The following is a 19,766-nucleotide window of genomic DNA, read 5'->3' on the forward strand; positions in this document are numbered from 1 at the left end:
GAATCATTACATGAAGTAATGTGGTAGAGGAAAAATATATCAGTTTTGATCCTGGATTTTGAACGATATCTTAAAAGCAAGACCACCTTACCCCCCCCCCCCCCCCCCCCCCCCACCTTTAGACTGGGCCCTGTCTTCTCGAAGTGTGACGTAAGATGTTCAGAGCTTACGATAGTCAAAGTTGAGAATCATTACATGAAGTAATGTGGTAGAGGAAAAATATATCAGTTTTGATCCTGGATTTTGAACGATATCTTAAAAGCAAGACCACCTTTAAATGTTAGTCCCCCCCCCCCACCTTTAGACTGGGCCCTGTCTTCTCGAAGTGTGACGTAAGATGTTCAGGCTACCCCCCTTCTCCCCGCCTTCCACCAAATGTGAAATCTGGACCTCAGCACTTGGTGGCAGTATTCAGTTTTTTTGTGGGCACGTTTTGTGCCATGCGTTTTGCACGAAATGCACGGTAACTGACGTATGTGATGCACACGTACATTCACAGCTGACCAAGGACACGTTGTCTGTCCATGACGTTAATATTTCACACCTACCTGAATAACAAAGACAACTTCGCACAAAATATCAGAGCATAATTCTAGAATTTTGCAAGATGAATCATTCGTCACTTTGTGGTTCTGTTGCCATTGGGGCCAGTAAACACCCCAACAATGGCAAGAATGTCTTCAGCTACGGCACGGCAGGATTTCGGTGCAGGTTCGTTCTCTTTTTTGTCCACTTGTTAAATCTCTTTCTTTTCTCGGCTCGAAAAATATTTGTTGACAAAACAAAACAACAAAACATCAACTCCTGTCATTTTAAAACTGCTTACTGAGTTATGGCTTATTATTTGTATATTAAATTAAAAGTTAGTTACGTATTAGGTTATTATTATTATATTAGTAGTATTCAATTTTGATAACTTTCCGTATCACGCCACCCCTTCTTCACTGATTTTTACAAAAAGGGATACCTTTAAACTTAAAAAGTTGTGGCGTGATACGGAAACTTTTTCCAATGACCATTACAATTTGGCCCTGTTTAAGCGGTTTATCACTAACTTTTGGTTGACCATTCTATTGTACTTATAAAAACCTTTAGTAAAGAGCGCTTTTTAATTCAAAATAGTTATTAGGTTAGCAGAAAACAGCTGTTGATAGTATGTATACATAAAACATTGTGAGAAAGGGCTTCCTCTGAATTCCTCGAAATCGAGCATCTGAAAGCACACAAATTCGTGCGACAAGGGTGTTTTTTTTCCCCATTATTATCTCACAACTTCGACGACCAATTCAGCTCAAATGTTCACATTATGCAGATACACCAAGTGAGAAGACTGGTCTTTGACAAATTACCAATACTTATAGTGTCCACCGTCTTTAAGTAAATATTTATAACCGGTGTTATATTTTTGTATCCATTATTGTTTCTTTGTAGTTCTAGCTATTAATTATGGGGGGTGTTGTTGTTAGTGTTTAGGCAATAAGAATGGACAGTCATAGACCCAGTAACTTGGGCGCTGTATGTACTCCTCGGCTCTTCCATGGCAAAACAGCCCAAATCTAAAGATTTTTCTTTTACATGTTTGATAGTTTATTGGTAAATTGAGGGTGCTTTTCCCTTTTAAAAATTTCAAAAGCATACTATGTATGTATGTGACTACAGGAATATGACCAGGGGTCGATTTCACAAAGAGTTAGGACTAGTCCTAACTTAGGACTAGTCCTAGGAGATATACAAATTGCATGGATAGTCCCAAGTTAGGACAAGTAACTGGTCCTAACTCGAGATAAGACTAGTCCCAACTCTTTGTGAAAACCACCACTGTGCCAGCCTCTTTTTACACTTTAGTCCTATGTCAAAAAAAAGCTTAAATCCCTGCCTGGTACTTGCAGTTGCCTATTCATAAAATTGTACTTTTTAGTTCTAACGTTTTGCCATTGAAGTGCCAACTGAGCAGCAATCGTTATGAGACTCTTCTCAATTGTTGCTACATGTAAAATGTTAATTTCTGCCATAACTGAGTGAAAAATTGTATTATTTTTACTCAGAGCTGATATCCTGGACCCTGTGCTGTATCGTCTTGGGCTGCTAGTTGTACTCAGGTCTAAAGCTGTCAAAGGTTTGTAATGATCAGGGCCCAATTTCATAAAGCATACATGTTAGCATACAAACTTGCTAAGCATGGACAACTCTTGCTTAACAGAAACTGGTTACCAGCCAAAATTCCATAAAGTTTACATTGTTGCAACTGGTGCACCACTCCATTTGTGCTTAGCAAAAACACTTGCTTAGCAGAAGTTTTCACAGAACTCTAATGCCAGACCATACAGTGCTTATAACAAAGTCGATGCAAGTTCCACAGAACTCTTATGCCACATACGGTGCTTATAACAAAGACGGTGCAAATTTAGGATTTGTACTAGACTTTCTTGAACACTTTGTCACTGATGTCAGTAGCACATTTAGTCAATCACTCGTCGACTTGTTAAACAGTCTAGGTTGTTTGGTCGATGGTGTAGTCCAACTCGTTGAGTTGTCTGGCCGGTGAGGTTGCCAGACTGGTGAGTTGTACAGCTGTTGAGTTGTCCGAGAGGTGGAGTTGTCAGAGTGTTGAGTTGTCCAACCTGTCGAGTTGTCTGACTGTCGGTTTGTCTGACTGTCGAGTTATCTGACAGGCTGAGTTGTCCGACAGGTCGAGTTGTCAGACTGTCAAGTTGTCAGACTGTCCAGTTGTCAATACTAGTTCCTGTGATCCATCCAATGTAATAATATTAGTAAAGATTTATACCCCGGTTTGTCTGTCAGACTTGACACTCCTGGCATGATTGAGAGATAAGCCAAAAAAGTCTCAGCTAAAGCAACAAACTAATTAAGTCAGGAAGTATGGAAGAGGTGGGTTTATTGAATTTTGAACTTCGCAAATGAGGTTTCTTTTTTGAGTTCAGCAAGGAGTCTGTTCCAGAGTAGAACGATTGAGTTCCCTAAGGAATGCCTTGACTGTAGGTTGTAACTGATTAGATTGGTTGAAGGTTTTGATTCAATATGATTGTTTTTTACAGCAACCGTTGGTGTAATGATAACTGCATCGCACAATCCGGAGGAGGACAATGGGGTCAAGGTCGTTGAACCCATGGGAGAGATGTTGGTAGCTGACTGGGAGAAGTATGCAACGTCCATTGCTAATGTTCCGTAAGTATACCCAGATGCAACAAATTATAATGTGCAAATTGAAGGGGATGGGTTTGAGTTAGGTTTGAGTTGGGTTTGAGTTGGGTTGTTACATGTCTGGGACTGGGGATGGGGTAAGCCTGTAGTACACAAGGGACTTTGCAATGTGCTGCATGTCAGGCATAAGGAGTTTAGTTCACCGGACCCAAGCTCTGGTGTTGTAGCAGCAGAGTGTGGGTTTGAATCCTGGTAATGACACTTTTGCCCTACGGCTAGGGCGGGCGCATCTGCTATTCTTCAACACTGACAGATGATCTAGCCGTAGCTGTAGCCGAAGTGGCCAATTCGGACACGGCCTTAGTCCCACATAGCTTGCAGGAAAATACTGAATGTTCTTGAGCGCCACTGAGTAACGGATATGAGCGTTATATAAAAAGCCACTATTATTATTATTGTTATTATTAATACTTCATCCTCGCTTACATTTGAGTCTTTGTGTGTCTGTCTGTTTCAGAGATGAGGATCTTGGCCGATACATTGAGAGCTTAATCAGTGATCTAGAGATCGACATAACACTCCCTGCAAACGTCTTCCTAGCAAGAGATACAAGGTAAGACGAGCTGTTGATTTATAGACCATGTGACCTGTGACATCGCCATTGTTGAGGCCTTGATGGGCGGTGCTGGGCATGCTTACCTAGGCCTCACAATTTTTGCCCAGCACTCTGAGTTAAATGCATTGTGGTGCCCAAAATCAAAATACTGTCCACTGTGCATTGATCTGAGACACAGCTAATAATGACGAGTATCAAATGTCACAGAAAAAGAGCACAGTCAAAAGGCCATTTACATGTAACTTATTGCATGGCCCATAATGCGAACAGTTTGGAAACCTGGCATCTTGTCTGATTAAACATGAATAATTTTGTTGATCTGCTCGCTCTCGTGGACCCTGGACATCACATGTTTACAAAAGAGCCACAGAGCCTGGCCTTCCTCTGGAACGATTTGTTAACAGCTGAATGGCAAAATGACTTGCTACAATGACTTGCTTAGTCACAATGTACCGCTTACATTTTGAATTTCTCAGACTATAGAGACAGTTGCTATGTCAAATGGTTCGAGGCAAGCTTTTGTATAGCAACCTTCAGAAGAGCAAACCCTGGCAGCATTGTGCCATACACGTTCATTCAGAATCGTGCATGGGTGTTCTTCATCTCTTACGCAACTAAGCAAAAGCTTGCCCCTAATCATGTGACATAGTAACTGTCTCGATAGTCTGAGGAATTCAAGTTTAAGTGGACTTGTGATCAGGCACGTCATTGTACCAGACAATATTAAAATCTAACACACAAATGACTTATTACAAGAGATGACACAGTCTGATTCTTATCAACTTATGATATTATAAAAGGAGTCACATCTCAAAATTGTATATTTGATTTTGTAATTTTGATGTAAAACGTCCTTCATGATAGTAACTGAAGATGTTTTGCTGTTTTTTTCTCTTCTCAGACCCAGTAGTGTAGCCTTGGCTCAAGCGCTAATGGATGGTATTCAGACCTTGAAAGGAGACTATATCGACTATGGTATGATTTACATAAAATTAATATTATTGATACATGTATAAGTAATAAGTAGATTAATTGTGCACCTGATGCAGGCCCGACCTCAAAGCCATCATAAAACCATGACAAAAGGGAAATTTACACAAGTGAATAATAATCCCAAAAGATTATTTGTTTAAGGAAACCCCACATAGCTGGTCTTATGCGTTTTCACTGGGAAGTGTAAAAAAACCAACTTTATCTTAATAGTTAAAAAGCAGGACAGCTCTTTTCAGAACTGAGAAGTCTCCGCGGTAGTGGAATATATAGCAAGACAGTTCTCTAAAGAACAAACTCTACCTGGCAAGTAGATACACCCATGGTGTTACCGCAAACCAAGTATTATCGCAATGCCTTAAATAATATGTATACTTTATCTTTTTCTGATAGCTATGTTCTAACACACTTTACATTTTGTATTTTGTCTTCTCAAAGGGCTGCTGTCAACACCACAACTCCATTACATGGTCAGGTAAATACATCTTAATTGTACCAGCAGGGCTCGCATTTTACACTGGACCACAGGCTTCAGGCCAGTAATTTCAGGCCGTGTCCGAATTGGCGACTTTGGCTACAGCTACGGCTAGACCAGCGCGTCTGTCAGTGTTGAAGAATGGCTGATGCGCGCGCCCTAGTCGTAGCTGTAGCCGAAGTCGCCAATTCGGACACGGCCTTAGCCTAAGGCCAGTTAACTCTTGACTGGACAAGTCTGACGGTCTGTTTTTAAACAAATAAAAAAATCCCACTGTGTTAATATAACTTCAATGAAAAAGAAAATGATGATCAAACATTTGAGTAGAGTCTCTCTTTCAATTCTACTTTTCGGCAATAGCAAGACAAGTTATCAAAGAACAAATATACAAAGCTAAGAGCATGTTCGAGTGCGCACATATAGTCGACTACTGCCCAGCAACATACATGCGTAGTGACGCACTCACTTGAACGACTTGTTTGGAACCCTAATCAACCGTCCGTACCATGGTACTTAACACTCCATTGCCTTCCGCGTTTTCCCTACATTGTCACTGGTTCCACTCTGCGCTTTACACGTGTTAGCATGGAACAGGCTATTGTGAACAGTGAACAAACCGTGGTCCTGAGGCTGGTTCCAAGTGGTCGACCACAGTAGTCATCCAATGGTCGACAATATAGTAAACCTTTAGTTAACCATGGTGCAGTCTCGCACTTGCTCTAAGTATATATACACATGGTGTTACCGGAGATACCTCACCATGCAATGACTCATAACCCTTTGTTGTCCAATCTTCAGGTGTCATAACACAAAGGGTGACTACGGTAAAGCAACTGAGCAGGGTTACTACAGTAAACTATCGTCAGCATTTACTCAAGTTAGGCAACAGGTTAGTTCATAATTGCTAATTTATCTACTTTGTCTAGTTAGAATTCAACCCTTTGTCAAAGACCCCTTGCACAAAGCGCAGCGCACATATGCGCACTTCTCTCTTGTCTGCCATTTTGTCTGTCAAAACGTGCTCAAAAGGAATGGACTCTCCACAAAAGGCAGAAATGGTAGACGCATTGTTCGGAGGTGCGTAAACACGTGTACCATCATTTTGTGGGTGTGACGCCCAAAATGGTGGGCAGGAGACCCGCATTCAAGTGCGCTGCGCATTATGCATTGGGTCTATAGGACCTATTAGCAGGGCTTGAATTTGGCACTGGACTACTGGCCCGAGGCCATTGATTTTAGCATGTGGCCAGTAAACTCATGACCGGGTTCAAATTCCGACTTTCAGTCTCATAAATAATATTCTGTCAATTATCTAAGACTAATTACCCATACAAATATACGAATGAGTATCAATCTCAGTATACAAATGAGATTATTTTAATCTTAGTGTTTTTATTTAATTCAAACAGTGACTAACATGTGAGGCATTTTTTTCTCACCTCAATTCTGGTCTTGTCACAAAATTTGGTCCAATTAAAAATATATTGAGCTTTCCCCAACCCCAATGCTAGCCCTGATTAGTATAGTTGATACTTATAATGTTCAAACGTTGTTTATTCTGTGGACGCTAAATGACAGCTCAAATACAATTGTTTTCCCTGTAGTGTAACTCTGGTGAGAGTTGTTACGCTAGGGAGATCTCAGTGGATGGAGCTAATGGGGTCGGGGCTCTGAAAATGCAGCAGTTATGTCAGCATCTAAACAACCAGCTGAAAATATCCGTTCATAATGATGGAACACATGGCAAACTCAACGACAGGGTAAGCGAAAATATTGATTGAAAAATGTAGGAGTCTTTACTCACCTGTAATAAATACAACCACAGGAAAAAGCCAAAGAGCAAAGATGAATATGAACAGTTTTAAAATCAAAACAAATTCATCCACAATGTTTGCTTTGAAAAGGTCTTTGTAGTGTTAACTAGTTTTGGTGATTATTATGGGGTTCAATATTTATACAAAGAAAAAAGTCGGACAATTTTGTGATGTGAATTTTAATGATTTATGTTACCCGTTATGTTGAGGGGACTCTATACCCTTGGTGTTTGGAACCGGTTGACTGTTTTAATTCTGTGCAAAGAAACTAACCTGTGAAAATTTAATTTCAAAATGTGGTAGCACTTTTGAGACATCTTCAAAAATCCATAGTGGTTATGTCCATGCAGGAAGTTTAATCCATATTTGGAATACACAACATGAGAAACGTATTTGATAGTTTAAAATTTATGGTGTAAAAATAATTTCTCAACATGCTTTATAGTAACGAAAACTAAGTAAGTTTTGATTGTCGTTTATTGTAACAGTGATGACCAAATGTAAACCTCCCCTTTAAAGCTTCTTACACTATTGCTTTTCCTGGTTATCTGGCTTTAAGTAATCCAGAAGCAGCCTTTATTCCTTTGGAGTGTGCAGCACCATAAGCCAAATTGGCACACAGTTTGTTAACTGTTCACTGGAGGCTATTTCGTGACATTTGGTAGACTCTTTTTACATTTTATGTTGTGTTTGGACATTTTCTTAAAGGCAGGGTATGCCTTTGGTATTGAATTTTCAAAGACCAGCATCTTCACTTGGTTATTCCAAAATATGGATAACATTGAAAACCTGTAATATTTGACTCAATTGGTCATCAAAGAGAATAATGAAACAAAAATTACTCTTGTTGCATAGAATGTTGTGCTTTCAGATCAGGGCCCGAGAACTCTTCCTCTAACCTTCCTCAGATTCAAATTTTTGTTGTAAAATTACTTCATTCTCTAAAACTACATTATTTTAAATGGGTTGTTTCTTCTAATTTAGATACTATCAACAGCTCTCTAGTCCTCTTTACCAAGTAACTTTGAATGGTCCTTAGCTTGTGGAGTACATGTAGTTACCAATAATATATTCTGCTTTTAAATCGATAGCCTTCTAGATTTACAGCCCTTTTGAGTGTTACAAATATGATAATTATTGCTAATCAGGACTGGATATAGCATTGAGGCAATGAAGTTATACAGCTGTGAAATGCTCACTCTGCTAGTTTGTGTTAATTTTGTTTTTGATTGTTTTTTTTTTACAGTGTGGAGCAGACTTTGTCAAAGTCGAGCAAAAACCTCCTCATGGTAGGTCTATATTAAGACAAATATGACATCCAGTATTTTAGCCGGAAATTGTAATGTGCGTAGGAGAATTATTTTAACGCTTAGCTGCTTTTGTGGCCTAAGCAGTTATGTGAAGTGGGGCTCAGCATAATTTAAAATAATTGTTGACACGTTTAAAAGAAATAACCAGCACAACTCAACGAAGCAGGGAAATTAAAAACAATCAATACAGGTGTATATCTGCCATATGTCAATAATTCGTACTTAACTGTGTAAAGACCATCTGGTTAGTCTCTAAATAAACATAAACTCAGTGGTTGTTGTTTACATTGCAACGTCTGGCACCAAATATTTATTATGGATTGATAATCAGAGTGAAAAATTCACATAAATTTAGATGATCAGGGTTCTCCCATGCAGTAGACAGCATGTTGGGCCAATATGCGCCAACTGCATGCTGATTCCTGCAAATTTCGTATGATACTCAAAAGAAATGTAAATTATTATTATTATTATTTATTTATACAAATTTCAAAAAAATCATCAAGATAAAACCATTATAATGCTCCAGAGTGGCACATAAAACCAAGATAATCAACAAGTAGAAAACAATCCATACTGATGACCATGTTTCAATTCCTCGTCCTTTGGCCAAACTTCCCAAATTTGGGTCTAGAATGCCCCCACAGTGTCGTACAAATTACTGGGGAGAGACCCGATGATTCTTTATTGATGTGTTTTTATGTCTGTGTGAAACGACATGTATTTTGTAGTATAGAGTTCTCTGCAATTTTCTAGTTTTCAGTTCCAACAAAAGTTTGGCAAACTTGGAACTGATACCCCTCTAACCCACTTGGATTATTGTCTCGGATCCTTCTTCTCGCTAATAAAATCCAACACTTTGTGTGTTGTGTAGGACATGTACAGATATCAAATACACTTATCAACAACCTTTACTGCCATGTAGCCAGGGATAAAGGACAAGTCAAACAGGCCCGATAATGAGAACGAAAACAGTAACAATAAAAATGCACGCCCTCGATTGGTTGAAATGCTCCACGCGGAATACGCCCACGCTCATTCAACCAATCGACGGTGTGCATTTGTGTCGTTATTGTTTTCGTTTAGGTTATCGGGGCCTGTGTGACTTGGACTTAACACCCAAGTTTACGATACAACCTGGGAAGTGGCAGCCAGGGGATCACCTCAAGGGGATGCCAACAAGATACTGACAAAATAGGGAGCCCACCAACAGAGGGTTAGATAGCTCATCAGTTGGTAGAGCTCTGGTAAATTTGTCTTTATTCAAACCCAACTTATTTTTGTTTAAAAACAATAACTAGAATAATTTGTTGATATCCTGAAGGTATGCCAACCAAAGAAGCTGGAGGTAAATGTATATCTCTTGATGGAGACGCTGATAGGATTGTCTACTACTTCATTGACAACGGTAAGTTGTTTGTACTCTCTTCAAGTAGCATGTTGCATTGTTCGTTTATTTATTTTGATGATCTTCCCATCAAGGGAACTCAGCAAACTCCCACAAGGGGATATAAACACCAAGCTGGCAACAGTCAATCTCTCTCAGTCTCACAAGCATTTGTTTAATGTCTATGATAATGAATTGCAATGTAAAGTGAGTTCGAGTGCGCACATATAGTCGACTACTGCCCAGCAACGTACATGCGCAGTGACGCACTCACTCGAACGACTCGTTTGAAAGTCTAGTCAACTATTGGTGCCACGGTATTCAACACTCCATTGCCTTTTCGCTGTAGTGTCACTGGTTCCCCTCGGCGCTTTACACATGTTAGAATGGAACAGGCTACTGGGACCAATGAAGAAACCATGGGCTCAGGCTGCTTTCAAATGCTCGACCACAGTAGTAAAACCAATAGTCAACCAGCCTGGGTTTGAGTCAAAATAGTCGACCTTTAGTTAACCACAGAGCGCACTCGAACTTGCTCATAATTGCTGACTAATGTAATTTTCATTAGAAATACATTTTTATAATAATGAAAACTGTCATTTGTGTGACCTTCGTCGTCCAATTGAGTGTCAAATTTTATGGAACTGTTTACAAACAAAAAGCACATGAGCACAACCAAAATTTTAAACTGTTTGTATTCCTACTATAATTGAAAATTTATTTTTATATTTTACGTGTATGGTGGTTAGTTTGTTTGCATATTTTATGGGTTTCTAATGCACTAGCCTCATATAAGTGTTATTTTTCATAATTTTTATTTAACTTCATGTAACCTCTATCCCCTTGTTCAACTTAATTTCAAAAAGTGTGTTTTAATAATTTATTCATGTCTGATTAGTCATTTGTTTTTGCTCTCTGACCACAGTTGTTGATGATTTGAAACAGAAATAGATAAATAAATACACGTAAATGAATAATTAGATGAAAAAGTTTGAACATTGTTCTTCCTTCAGATGGCGTTTTCCATCTCCTGGATGGAGACAAGATTGCAACTCTTGTAAGTTAATATTAGTTGTTGAATCTTATGATACATTCTCACGGTGCTTCAACATTCAGTATTTTCCAGCAAGGGATTCAGACCTATTCCTTTACATAGGACCATTTCACGGTTAATAAGGTGCTGTGATGCATTATAAAGCCAATCAAACAAGGAACACAGGGGGAACTCCTTCTCTTTTTGATAAGTGCACTGTCAAACTAACCTGTGAAAATTTCATTTCAAAAGGTGGTAGCGTTTTTGAGATATTGCTGAAAATCTGGAGTGGTTATGTTCACGAAGGAAGAATAACGCTTCTCAGATTAAATTTTTAGGGATAAAAGTGATATCTTTTTCCATACCTTAACCGCGGTACTTTAAAGTGAAAAGTCTCTCGAAATGCATTACATTTTCCAAAGCTGCAATACTTCTTACCCAGTAAGTTTTTGTCGCCATTTTTTTTTCATAGTCATTACCAAACATGTACAGACACTAAAACGAATGTAAAAATTGACAATATATGGACAATTCATATTTCAAATTAGAAGCTCTGAACCTTCTGTCTCCGTTCTTGTTTTTCTGTAGATTGCTGGGTACATTCAGGAGTTGGTCACAGCATCCGGTCTCCAACTCAATATGGGTCTCGTACAAACAGCCTACGCCAATGGAAGCTCTACAGCATATGCCTCAAACGTCCTAGTAAGTCACAAAACAGAAGTTTGATTTCTGAGTTGCGTTCTATATTCACAAAGTTAAGGAATGGACCTTTCATATTTCTATTATGTGCTACTTTTTCGCAAGGGCTTATTGAATTTTTATGAATTGTTTTCAGAAAGTACCGGTAGCATGTGCCTGCACTGGAGTCAAACATCTACATCGTAAAGCTCTGGAGTTTGATGTGGGTGTTTACTTTGAAGCCAATGGACATGGAACGGTAAGAATAACAACATTGAAACTACATTTATTTCTGAATCAAACTGATGTAATAAGGGAATAAAAGGGTAGTGACAAGTTCTTATCGGCTGTTTAAAACCGGCAGGGATGTGGCCGTGTGATAATGGCCTGAGCCGAAAGTGATCACACAAAACATTCACACTGTCTGCAACTGTTTTAACAGTTCAACCGTTCCTGTATTACACCTTTAAAAGTTTCACAGGGTTGTTATTTCTTGTATATGTTGGTCACAAAAAGTGTAGATACAGGTCTTTGACAAAAAACGAAGTTGGCCGAATGATTTAGAATGAAATGATGTGGATTTTGTTATCGTGATGTTTGCAGGTTTTATTCAGTACAGAAGCAGCAGACAAAATCAGTAAAGCCAGTCAAGACGAAAGGTAAGACCAACATTGAAAGTCTGTCATATCAGAACTTATATATAAAATAACAAACCTGTGAAAATTTAGGCTCAATCAGTCATTGGAGTCGGGAGAAAATAACGGGAAAACCCACTCTTGTTTCCGCGCGTTTCGCTGTGTCATGACATGTGTTTAAAATAAATCCGTAATTATCGAGAATTGATAATTGTTTTAATGTTTTCTCAAAAAGTAAAGCATTTCATGGAAAAATATTTCAAGAGAAGTCTTTCACCATTACCTTCTGTAAACCCTGTAGGTTATTTGTAAATCTGTGAACTTTTTTGTGTCTGTTCCGAAAGTGTCCAATGGCTTTAAGTCTGATCTCCGATTTGTTTGCCCTAAGGGACAAATCAGACAAATTGTGATAAAAAAGTCTATTAAAGGTGCCGGACATTTAGGTCAGCCCTTATGCAGAACTAAATATAATATTCCTACTTTTTCCCCCAATATCATGCCTGTATAGTGTAAGTTACAGTGACATATCAATGCACTCCATCTCTACCCCTGCATGGACATGTACCCATGAATTTCTCAACATATAGAATATTTTAGGTGTCACGTCACATTTATATCAAGGCTTATGTTCTGGTTGTTTCCACTTTTAATGCTATTTTTTTTAGGAATAACTTATTTTAGCACAGGGTGTCACATTTAAAGATATTAGATTGTTTTTGTTCAGATAACTAACTTATAAACTGGTCTTATATATAGTTTGCGGTTAAACCATGTGTATATATCTACTTTGTATATTTTGTAGAACTGTCTTGCTATTTAATCGACTTTTGTTTTGTTTCTTATGAAGTTTACCAGAAGATAAAAGGCATGCTGCAGTCACATTGAAAGACCTTCGGGATCTTATTAATGAGGTATTGTTTGTAATTTTGCTATTCGCATTGTGCGACCCAAAAAACTGTGCGAGTGCGAGCATTTATGTCTTAAAGGGGCAAGCCTATTAATTTAGTTTGATTTAGAGCTGCATAAGCATTCAACATGTTTTATGCTTTTGTTATAAGATTATGTTTTAAACTCATAATTATGTTGTATACTTTTGAGCGTAGGCCCTATCTGATATGATCAGTTAATTTCCTTTTGGAAATCAAATTCAGGGATGATGTTTTTCAGACTTTTATCCGAGATCAGACTTTTTATGTTCACTGGTGAAGTAAATCCGACATTGCTCTTTGGTGTACTTCTCTAGTGCTGAGGACACTGTTTTTGTTATGCAAGTCGCCAGACACACAAGGCCACTTTAAGGTGTGGGCTATATTTATTTTTTTCCAGAGGCCACCTACTCCTAGGGCTGAAACAGGGTTACCCCTTTTACAGTCCATATGGATGTAGGCTTGGGTATCATCAATCCGAAGCCTGGCCGGTAGAGCAGAAAGCACTACCTCCCCAATTTTATGTAGCAAGTGTCACTACCGGGATTCCAACCCACACTCTGCTGATCAAACACCAGAGCTTGAATCCGGTGCTCTCTTAACCGCTCGGCCATGACACGGAATCTTTGATTCCTTGGTTTACAAAAAAGTGGAAATGCTATCATTTCAAACAAACCTTAGAATTTGTATCCCAGTTTCAGACCTTTTTGTTAGCAATGACTCTAACCCCTGAAAATTCCTCATTTTTTATTTTCAGACTGTTGGTGACGCAATCTCAGACATGTTAGTTGTAGAATGTATCCTATATGCCAAAGGATGGGGGATGTCAGACTGGAACGCAGCCTACAAAGATCTTCCCAACAGACAACTCAAAGTCAAGGTACAGTGTGATTTTATAGGTTTTCAACTTGTACACCCTTTTCAGATAGGCGCACCGCAGTCGCACCAAACCAAATAGATTAGGAGCCACTCTAGGTCAACCTAAATAAGTTTTGGTTTCAGACAGGCGAACTTAACAATCAATTAACTGCAGAGACAGCAAGGGTCCATTGCGCCGATCTCCTGTGTCCACGTCCTACAGCCTCACGCCACATGTGGTCGATTCGCTAGGCGGGCCAAGTTGTTGGGCCCAGGATGATCGAGGGTGACCTCTAGGTCTCTTCCAGCCAGGAGCTGGTGCTAGGCCTCCTCTGGAGTTTATGGCGATGCTTAGAGCTTTTTTAGCTGGGATGTTGTCAGCTAGGTGAGCGACATGACTGAAGAAGGCAGAGCGGCGGCGTTGAATTAGGTGGTTGATGGGGGCAGACATGTTCTTTGGTTGACCTGATTGTTGTTGACGAAGTGAAACCACTGGATGCCGAGAATTGATCGTTGACACCTCATGTGGAACGATTCTAGTCGATTGAGGCCAGATTTGAGGAGGGTCCATGTTTCTGCGCCGTACAACATTGCCATATTGCATTGCTGTGAACAATATCAAGGTTATTATTATTACTAACAAAGATGTTGTACCCTAAGAGCTCAACAAAGAAATTCCGCAGATCGTTGATGATAATATTTGTTTTGCTCTCATTATGTTTTACCATCAGGTGAAAGACCGTAGGGCCATACAGACAACAGACTCTGAACGTTGTGCGACCTCGCCAAGCGGCCTTCAAGATGTCATTAATAACCTTGTTGGAAACTACCAGAAAGCTCGATCGTTTGTCAGGTATTTTAATATGTCCTATATCCTTTATTTCTCACTCAAATAATAAAAGACTTCAGCTGAAACCCTTTATTTTGCATGCAACAAGGTTGTTTTTTCTTTCATTATTCTTTTGCAAACTTGATGACCAATTGAGCCAAAACTTTCACAGTTTTGTTGTTTTATGCATAAGTTGGGTACACCAAGTGAGTATACTGGTCTTTGACAATTACCAAGCGCGTCCCGGGGTGGATTTCACAAAGAGTTAGGACTAGTCTTATCTCGAGTTAGGACGAGTTACGAGTCATAACTTAGGACTAGACTCTTACCTAACTCATTGTGAAATCGACCCCTGTGCATTTAACTCAAACCTTAATTGAACGATGTTTTTACGTTTACTGACAGGCCTTCTGGTACAGAAGATATAGTAAGGGTGTATGCTGAAGCTGATACACAGGTGAGTCTTGTACATTTGATACAAAGGTCAAAAGGGTGACCTTAATTATACTACTAATAATAATAATAATAACACAGCATTTTTAAAGTGCACTTAATCTGTCAAACATTCAAAGGCGCTGGTCAAGAACAAGAAGAAAATTTCACTGGATATCTTTATAGGCTAATCTGAAGAGATGGGTTTTGAAAGAATGTTGGAATCATGAGATGTCATGTGTGTCCTTGAGATGTTGAGGCAGAGAATTCCAGAGGCAGGGTAAAATGTTACCTAGCTGGATAAACGGGTCAGAGGAATAATGCATTTCCCGACAATCAAGTTTGATACTACACAGGCTATATGGGACACTTTACGATTTGTATCATACTATTCACCTCAATTCAAATGTTTGCAAAAAAACAAGAGCTGTACAGCTTTTGAATCGTCCCCTTTTTCTCCATATCTAAAGAGCTTAAGTTCGCTGATCTTATCGCTCCGCCCTGAATGCCAAGCTTCTCTCAACCATTAGTGTTTAAGTTTCCTCTATTTGTACTTTCTCTTTTTTCCTTTAGAACGCAGCAGACTCCCTCGCATATGAAGTGGCCGCAAAGGTCCACCAGCTTGCCGACGGCATCGGAGATCCCCCAGTCAAACCTTCATCCACATAAGAGGAAAGACGAGTTTCTCAAACTAAACAACTCTTTCGTCCAACACAAGTAGTCATAGACCTTTTTGCAAATACCCATTGTGCAAGCGCTTGATTGAGGTGCATGCTGGTCTAGCTAGCGATCCAACTTGATTGCTTGCTAGACCAGCATGCACCTCATTCCCAGCCTTGCACGCGCCTACCAAGTATTTGCGATTAGGTCTATGGTAGTTGAAGAAGAGTGTACAAAACTCTCTGCAGTACTATTTTTATAAAGTCTGTAGTAGTACTCAGAACAAGTACTTCTTTACACCACGCCGAGTCCCTCGATGTTCTTGCCAGGAGCTGCCCTAAATCCATCCAACCTTGGGATTGATTCAAATAAGTTAAGCATTCCTTACATAACCAGCATTCCAGTAATAATAGTAACAAAATAATAATGACTTTTATATAATGTAATTTCAAAGAGGAACATTGTGTTTCAAACATTACTACTCCTGGTCACTTGGCCATGTATTTCTTTCCACAAACCATCTCAGCGAGTGTACTGCCTGTGCTGCCAAGTGAGAAGCACACTAGCTAACACAATCACCAGAACCATGTCTGCTCTCACAGATACCAATTACCCCTGGGTGATAAGAACCAATTATAACCAAGTGTCATGACCGGGATTTGATTTGATTTGCTGTTGTCTCAGCAACGAGAACTTGAGTTGGATGCACTAAGCTGCTCGGCCAGTAGGCTACAAGTACTTCAGTCAGAATCATAGAGTTATATATAAGAACTAGAGGGCGCACTGGTGATGCTTCTTGCACAAACGTGGCAGGACCGCAAGGAGACACGCGTGCCATTCTGCACGCGCCTTGAATATGAAGTACACGTTGGAGTTTGTGTTTATTGAACGCTACGCGATGCTGTTTTGTCAACTTACAAAATGGCTGCACAAACGCACGCTGTGCGATGCCAATTATGTAAACTTAGAAAATGGCTGCCTGCGCGCATGCCGGGTCGCGTATATAGGCCAATGCGCCCTCTAGTTCTTATAATAACTCTATGGTCAGAATAGACTCCACAAGTCTTGCACATATTCAAATACTGGGGCCCGTGTAAACAACCGTACCCCCCCCCCCCTTTGGCCTCCTGTTTTTCAATTGAATCATAGAAGAAAGACAATCATTTAACTTATTTTTCTATTATTAAAGGCACTGTACACGTTTGGTTATTGTCAAAGACCAGTGTTCGTACTTGGTGTATCCCATCATAAGCATAACTTAATAAGCCTGTGGAAATATGAGCTCAATCGGTTGTCGAAGTTGCGAGAAAATGACGTCAGAAAAAACACTCTTGTTGGACGAATTTGTGTGATTTCAGATAGGAATAAAATACTTCTTGCTAGAAGTTTTTTATTTTGTAAGTGAGAAATAACCTCTTTCTCAAAAACTACGTTACTTCAGAGGGAGACATTTCCCACAATGTTTTATGCAAAATACCAAACGTGTACTTTCTCTTTAAGGTGCTCATATTTGATCGGGGGTAAGGAATATTATTTTGGTTTTACCTTTCCACTACTAGCCATTTTCACACTTAATCTAATCTCAGTGTTATTGTTTTGAGCATTCTTCTAAACTGACTGAAAAAATGATAATTAGCAACACAAACTTCAAGTTTCATGCATTTATCTTTATTTTTTTAATATAGTTATTTTACAAATATAGGTGGGTTATAATTACATTTTATGGTATGTAAGGTAGCTTACTTAAAATAAAAACACAAAAAACATTCCTTTTTTTTAGTTTGGGGGAAAACTGGTCTAGTTTTATTTACTTAGAATAAATAAAAGTGAAAAGTTTAAAGATTTTTAATTTACATTATACATAAAATACATCTAGGGTGAATGATATACGAGTTGGTTTATTTACAATTTATTGCTTTGTTTTTGACCAATGTTACTACAAACAAAATCTTGACAATGAGCCAACAAGTTTTCAGCTCTAACAGTTACGTAAACCGTAACATTTGTGCCAATTTGTGTTACAACTCACCTGAATATGTGAACCTGTTTTTATTTTTCCATTTAGTGAAACAAAATCTATTGGGAAATGAATAAGGTGAGGTTTGTGGTAGCACTATCTAAATCTCTTTTGAGAAGCTTTATTTCAGACAAGAATTGGTGGTTAACAACTCAACGTTTCCATCAGTATGCTCCATTCTCCAGAAGACAGAGCTGACTGATCAAAACGTTGAGTTGTCAACCAATGGTTTATTTCAGCACAAACACAGTGAGATTTACACATGGTGGTATCGCAACTCTAGCCTCATTATACTCCCACCATACAAAGTTTCAAATTTCAAATGTCAAAGTTTCTTACTTATTGGGAATTTACCAATCATTGTGGTCAGACAGATACAACCAAAGTACGTATGAAGCATAAGAAGCAAATACAGAAGCCTCAAGCCCGGTTCATACTTCCAGAAAATGTGAATACGAAGCGCATTTTAACATCACAAGGCTGTTTTGAAAGAAAATGTTGCGTTCATCTGTTGAAAATTATTAAGTGCGAAATTGTGGCTTAATTTATTTTTTTTTTTGCGAATTTGTGGCGTCAAATTTCACTTGGCAGGAAATATGAACTGGGCTCAAGTCGGAGGGCTGCCAGGCTCAGAGGCGGACGAGCCAAAGGTCAAATGTGCCACAGACAGAAAACACAAACTCTGGGGCTGTAAATAAGGCACTGTTATGCATGATGTAAAGTAACTCAGCTGCAACTTATAGTAACTGATGCCCAGTGAGTTATCTTTAGATAACATACAGTGTATTCCAGAAAAGTGTTCTTACTAAACATAATTGTATACATGAACAAAATTCAGAACTGGAAATTGCATTAACAATAGAAAATTTTATTTTATTTTATCATACTCATGAAATTCTTTGACAAAATGGGCACCTGTAAGTTGACATCAGCAACATGCTTAGCCCATAGATCTTATCGCAATTACTCAGTATGCGTGTATTAGACGTGGAATGAGGTGCATGTTGGTCTAGCAAGTGATCAAGTTTGATCCTTAGCTAGACCATCATGCACCTCATTCAACAGTAAGCACAGTTGCTTTTTGCCATAAGCCAAAGAGTTTATTTTTAAAGTAGTACACTGTATAATCCGTTTGCACAGTAGTCGGTCAACAAATGGTGCTTTTACTGCAGTGCCTACAAATTCTTCCATGTTTACAAACAACATGTGCATAAGTTATATATTAAACTGTCGATTGCTTAAATGTATTGTATGCTAATGTACTTACTAATCCTTTAGAGACCATTATTTTCTGTATAGCCATCACCGAATGGTCCGAAATTGCTTCTTGTTTTTTTTTTTGCACTTTTTTTTCAGAAACAGTCAGGAAAATATTTAAGAAACAGAAAAATATGGTTTTGTTTTAGAGTTGGAGATTCTATGTTTACATTGGAATCATTAGAACAACAATTCAATTCTGTCTGCTACCTTTTCTTTGACACTCTTGTTTAAGCAAAATTAGTCCAATCTTGCGGCATTTTGGTATGTGTTCAAGCAGTGTGCGGCCGCTATAGTCTTAAAAGGGTTGAACAGGGACAAGAAAATTGCCCTCTATATGTAGCTGTTATTGGTAACACTTTTTGCGTAATGTGCATGCTAATGAAAGCATTCAAGTAGATTGTTGTTGCATAATACATGTACTTTATGTGTTTTAACCATGTCAGTAGTTTTATAAAACCAACTGTTACTGTCCGTTGGCTTTCAGTTTTCTTTTTTGTCCGTTTTGAATTGAAGTTGCAGCGCAGGAATCATTCTTTATTTGCCAGGTCATGATTATTTGGCAAATAGAAATGGTGTGGCCTTTTAAAGTAACACTCTCAGTTCAAAAGATGTTAAAAGATGATACAAAATAAATCACTTGTGAACTTTATGAGGGTCATGTAACAGGTAATTCATATTCATTAA

The 19,766-nt window shown here is 38.7% G+C and overlaps 1 protein-coding gene across 1 annotated transcript; it reads left to right on the forward strand.

Annotated features, from left to right (window-relative positions):
- Window positions 1-436: 436 nt before the first annotated feature.
- LOC139941174 (phosphoacetylglucosamine mutase-like) lies at window positions 437-19,553 on the forward strand. Its single transcript, XM_071937635.1, has 19 exons — window positions 437-711; window positions 2,046-2,116; window positions 3,057-3,186; window positions 3,680-3,775; window positions 4,680-4,753; window positions 5,207-5,243; window positions 6,042-6,132; window positions 6,848-7,003; window positions 8,304-8,346; window positions 9,692-9,775; window positions 10,768-10,811; window positions 11,376-11,489; window positions 11,623-11,724; window positions 12,069-12,124; window positions 12,948-13,011; window positions 13,784-13,906; window positions 14,616-14,737; window positions 15,119-15,170; window positions 15,719-19,553. The coding sequence occupies exons 1-19, from the start codon at window positions 608-610 to the stop codon at window positions 15,812-15,814; spliced, it is 1,659 nt and encodes a 552-aa protein (XP_071793736.1). The 5' UTR covers window positions 437-607; the 3' UTR covers window positions 15,815-19,553.
- The last annotated feature ends 213 nt before the right edge of the window (window positions 19,554-19,766 follow it).

This window comes from Asterias amurensis, chromosome 8 (assembly GCF_032118995.1).
Source record: "Asterias amurensis chromosome 8, ASM3211899v1".
In the NCBI taxonomy this organism is placed as follows: Eukaryota; Metazoa; Echinodermata; class Asteroidea; order Forcipulatida; family Asteriidae; genus Asterias; species Asterias amurensis.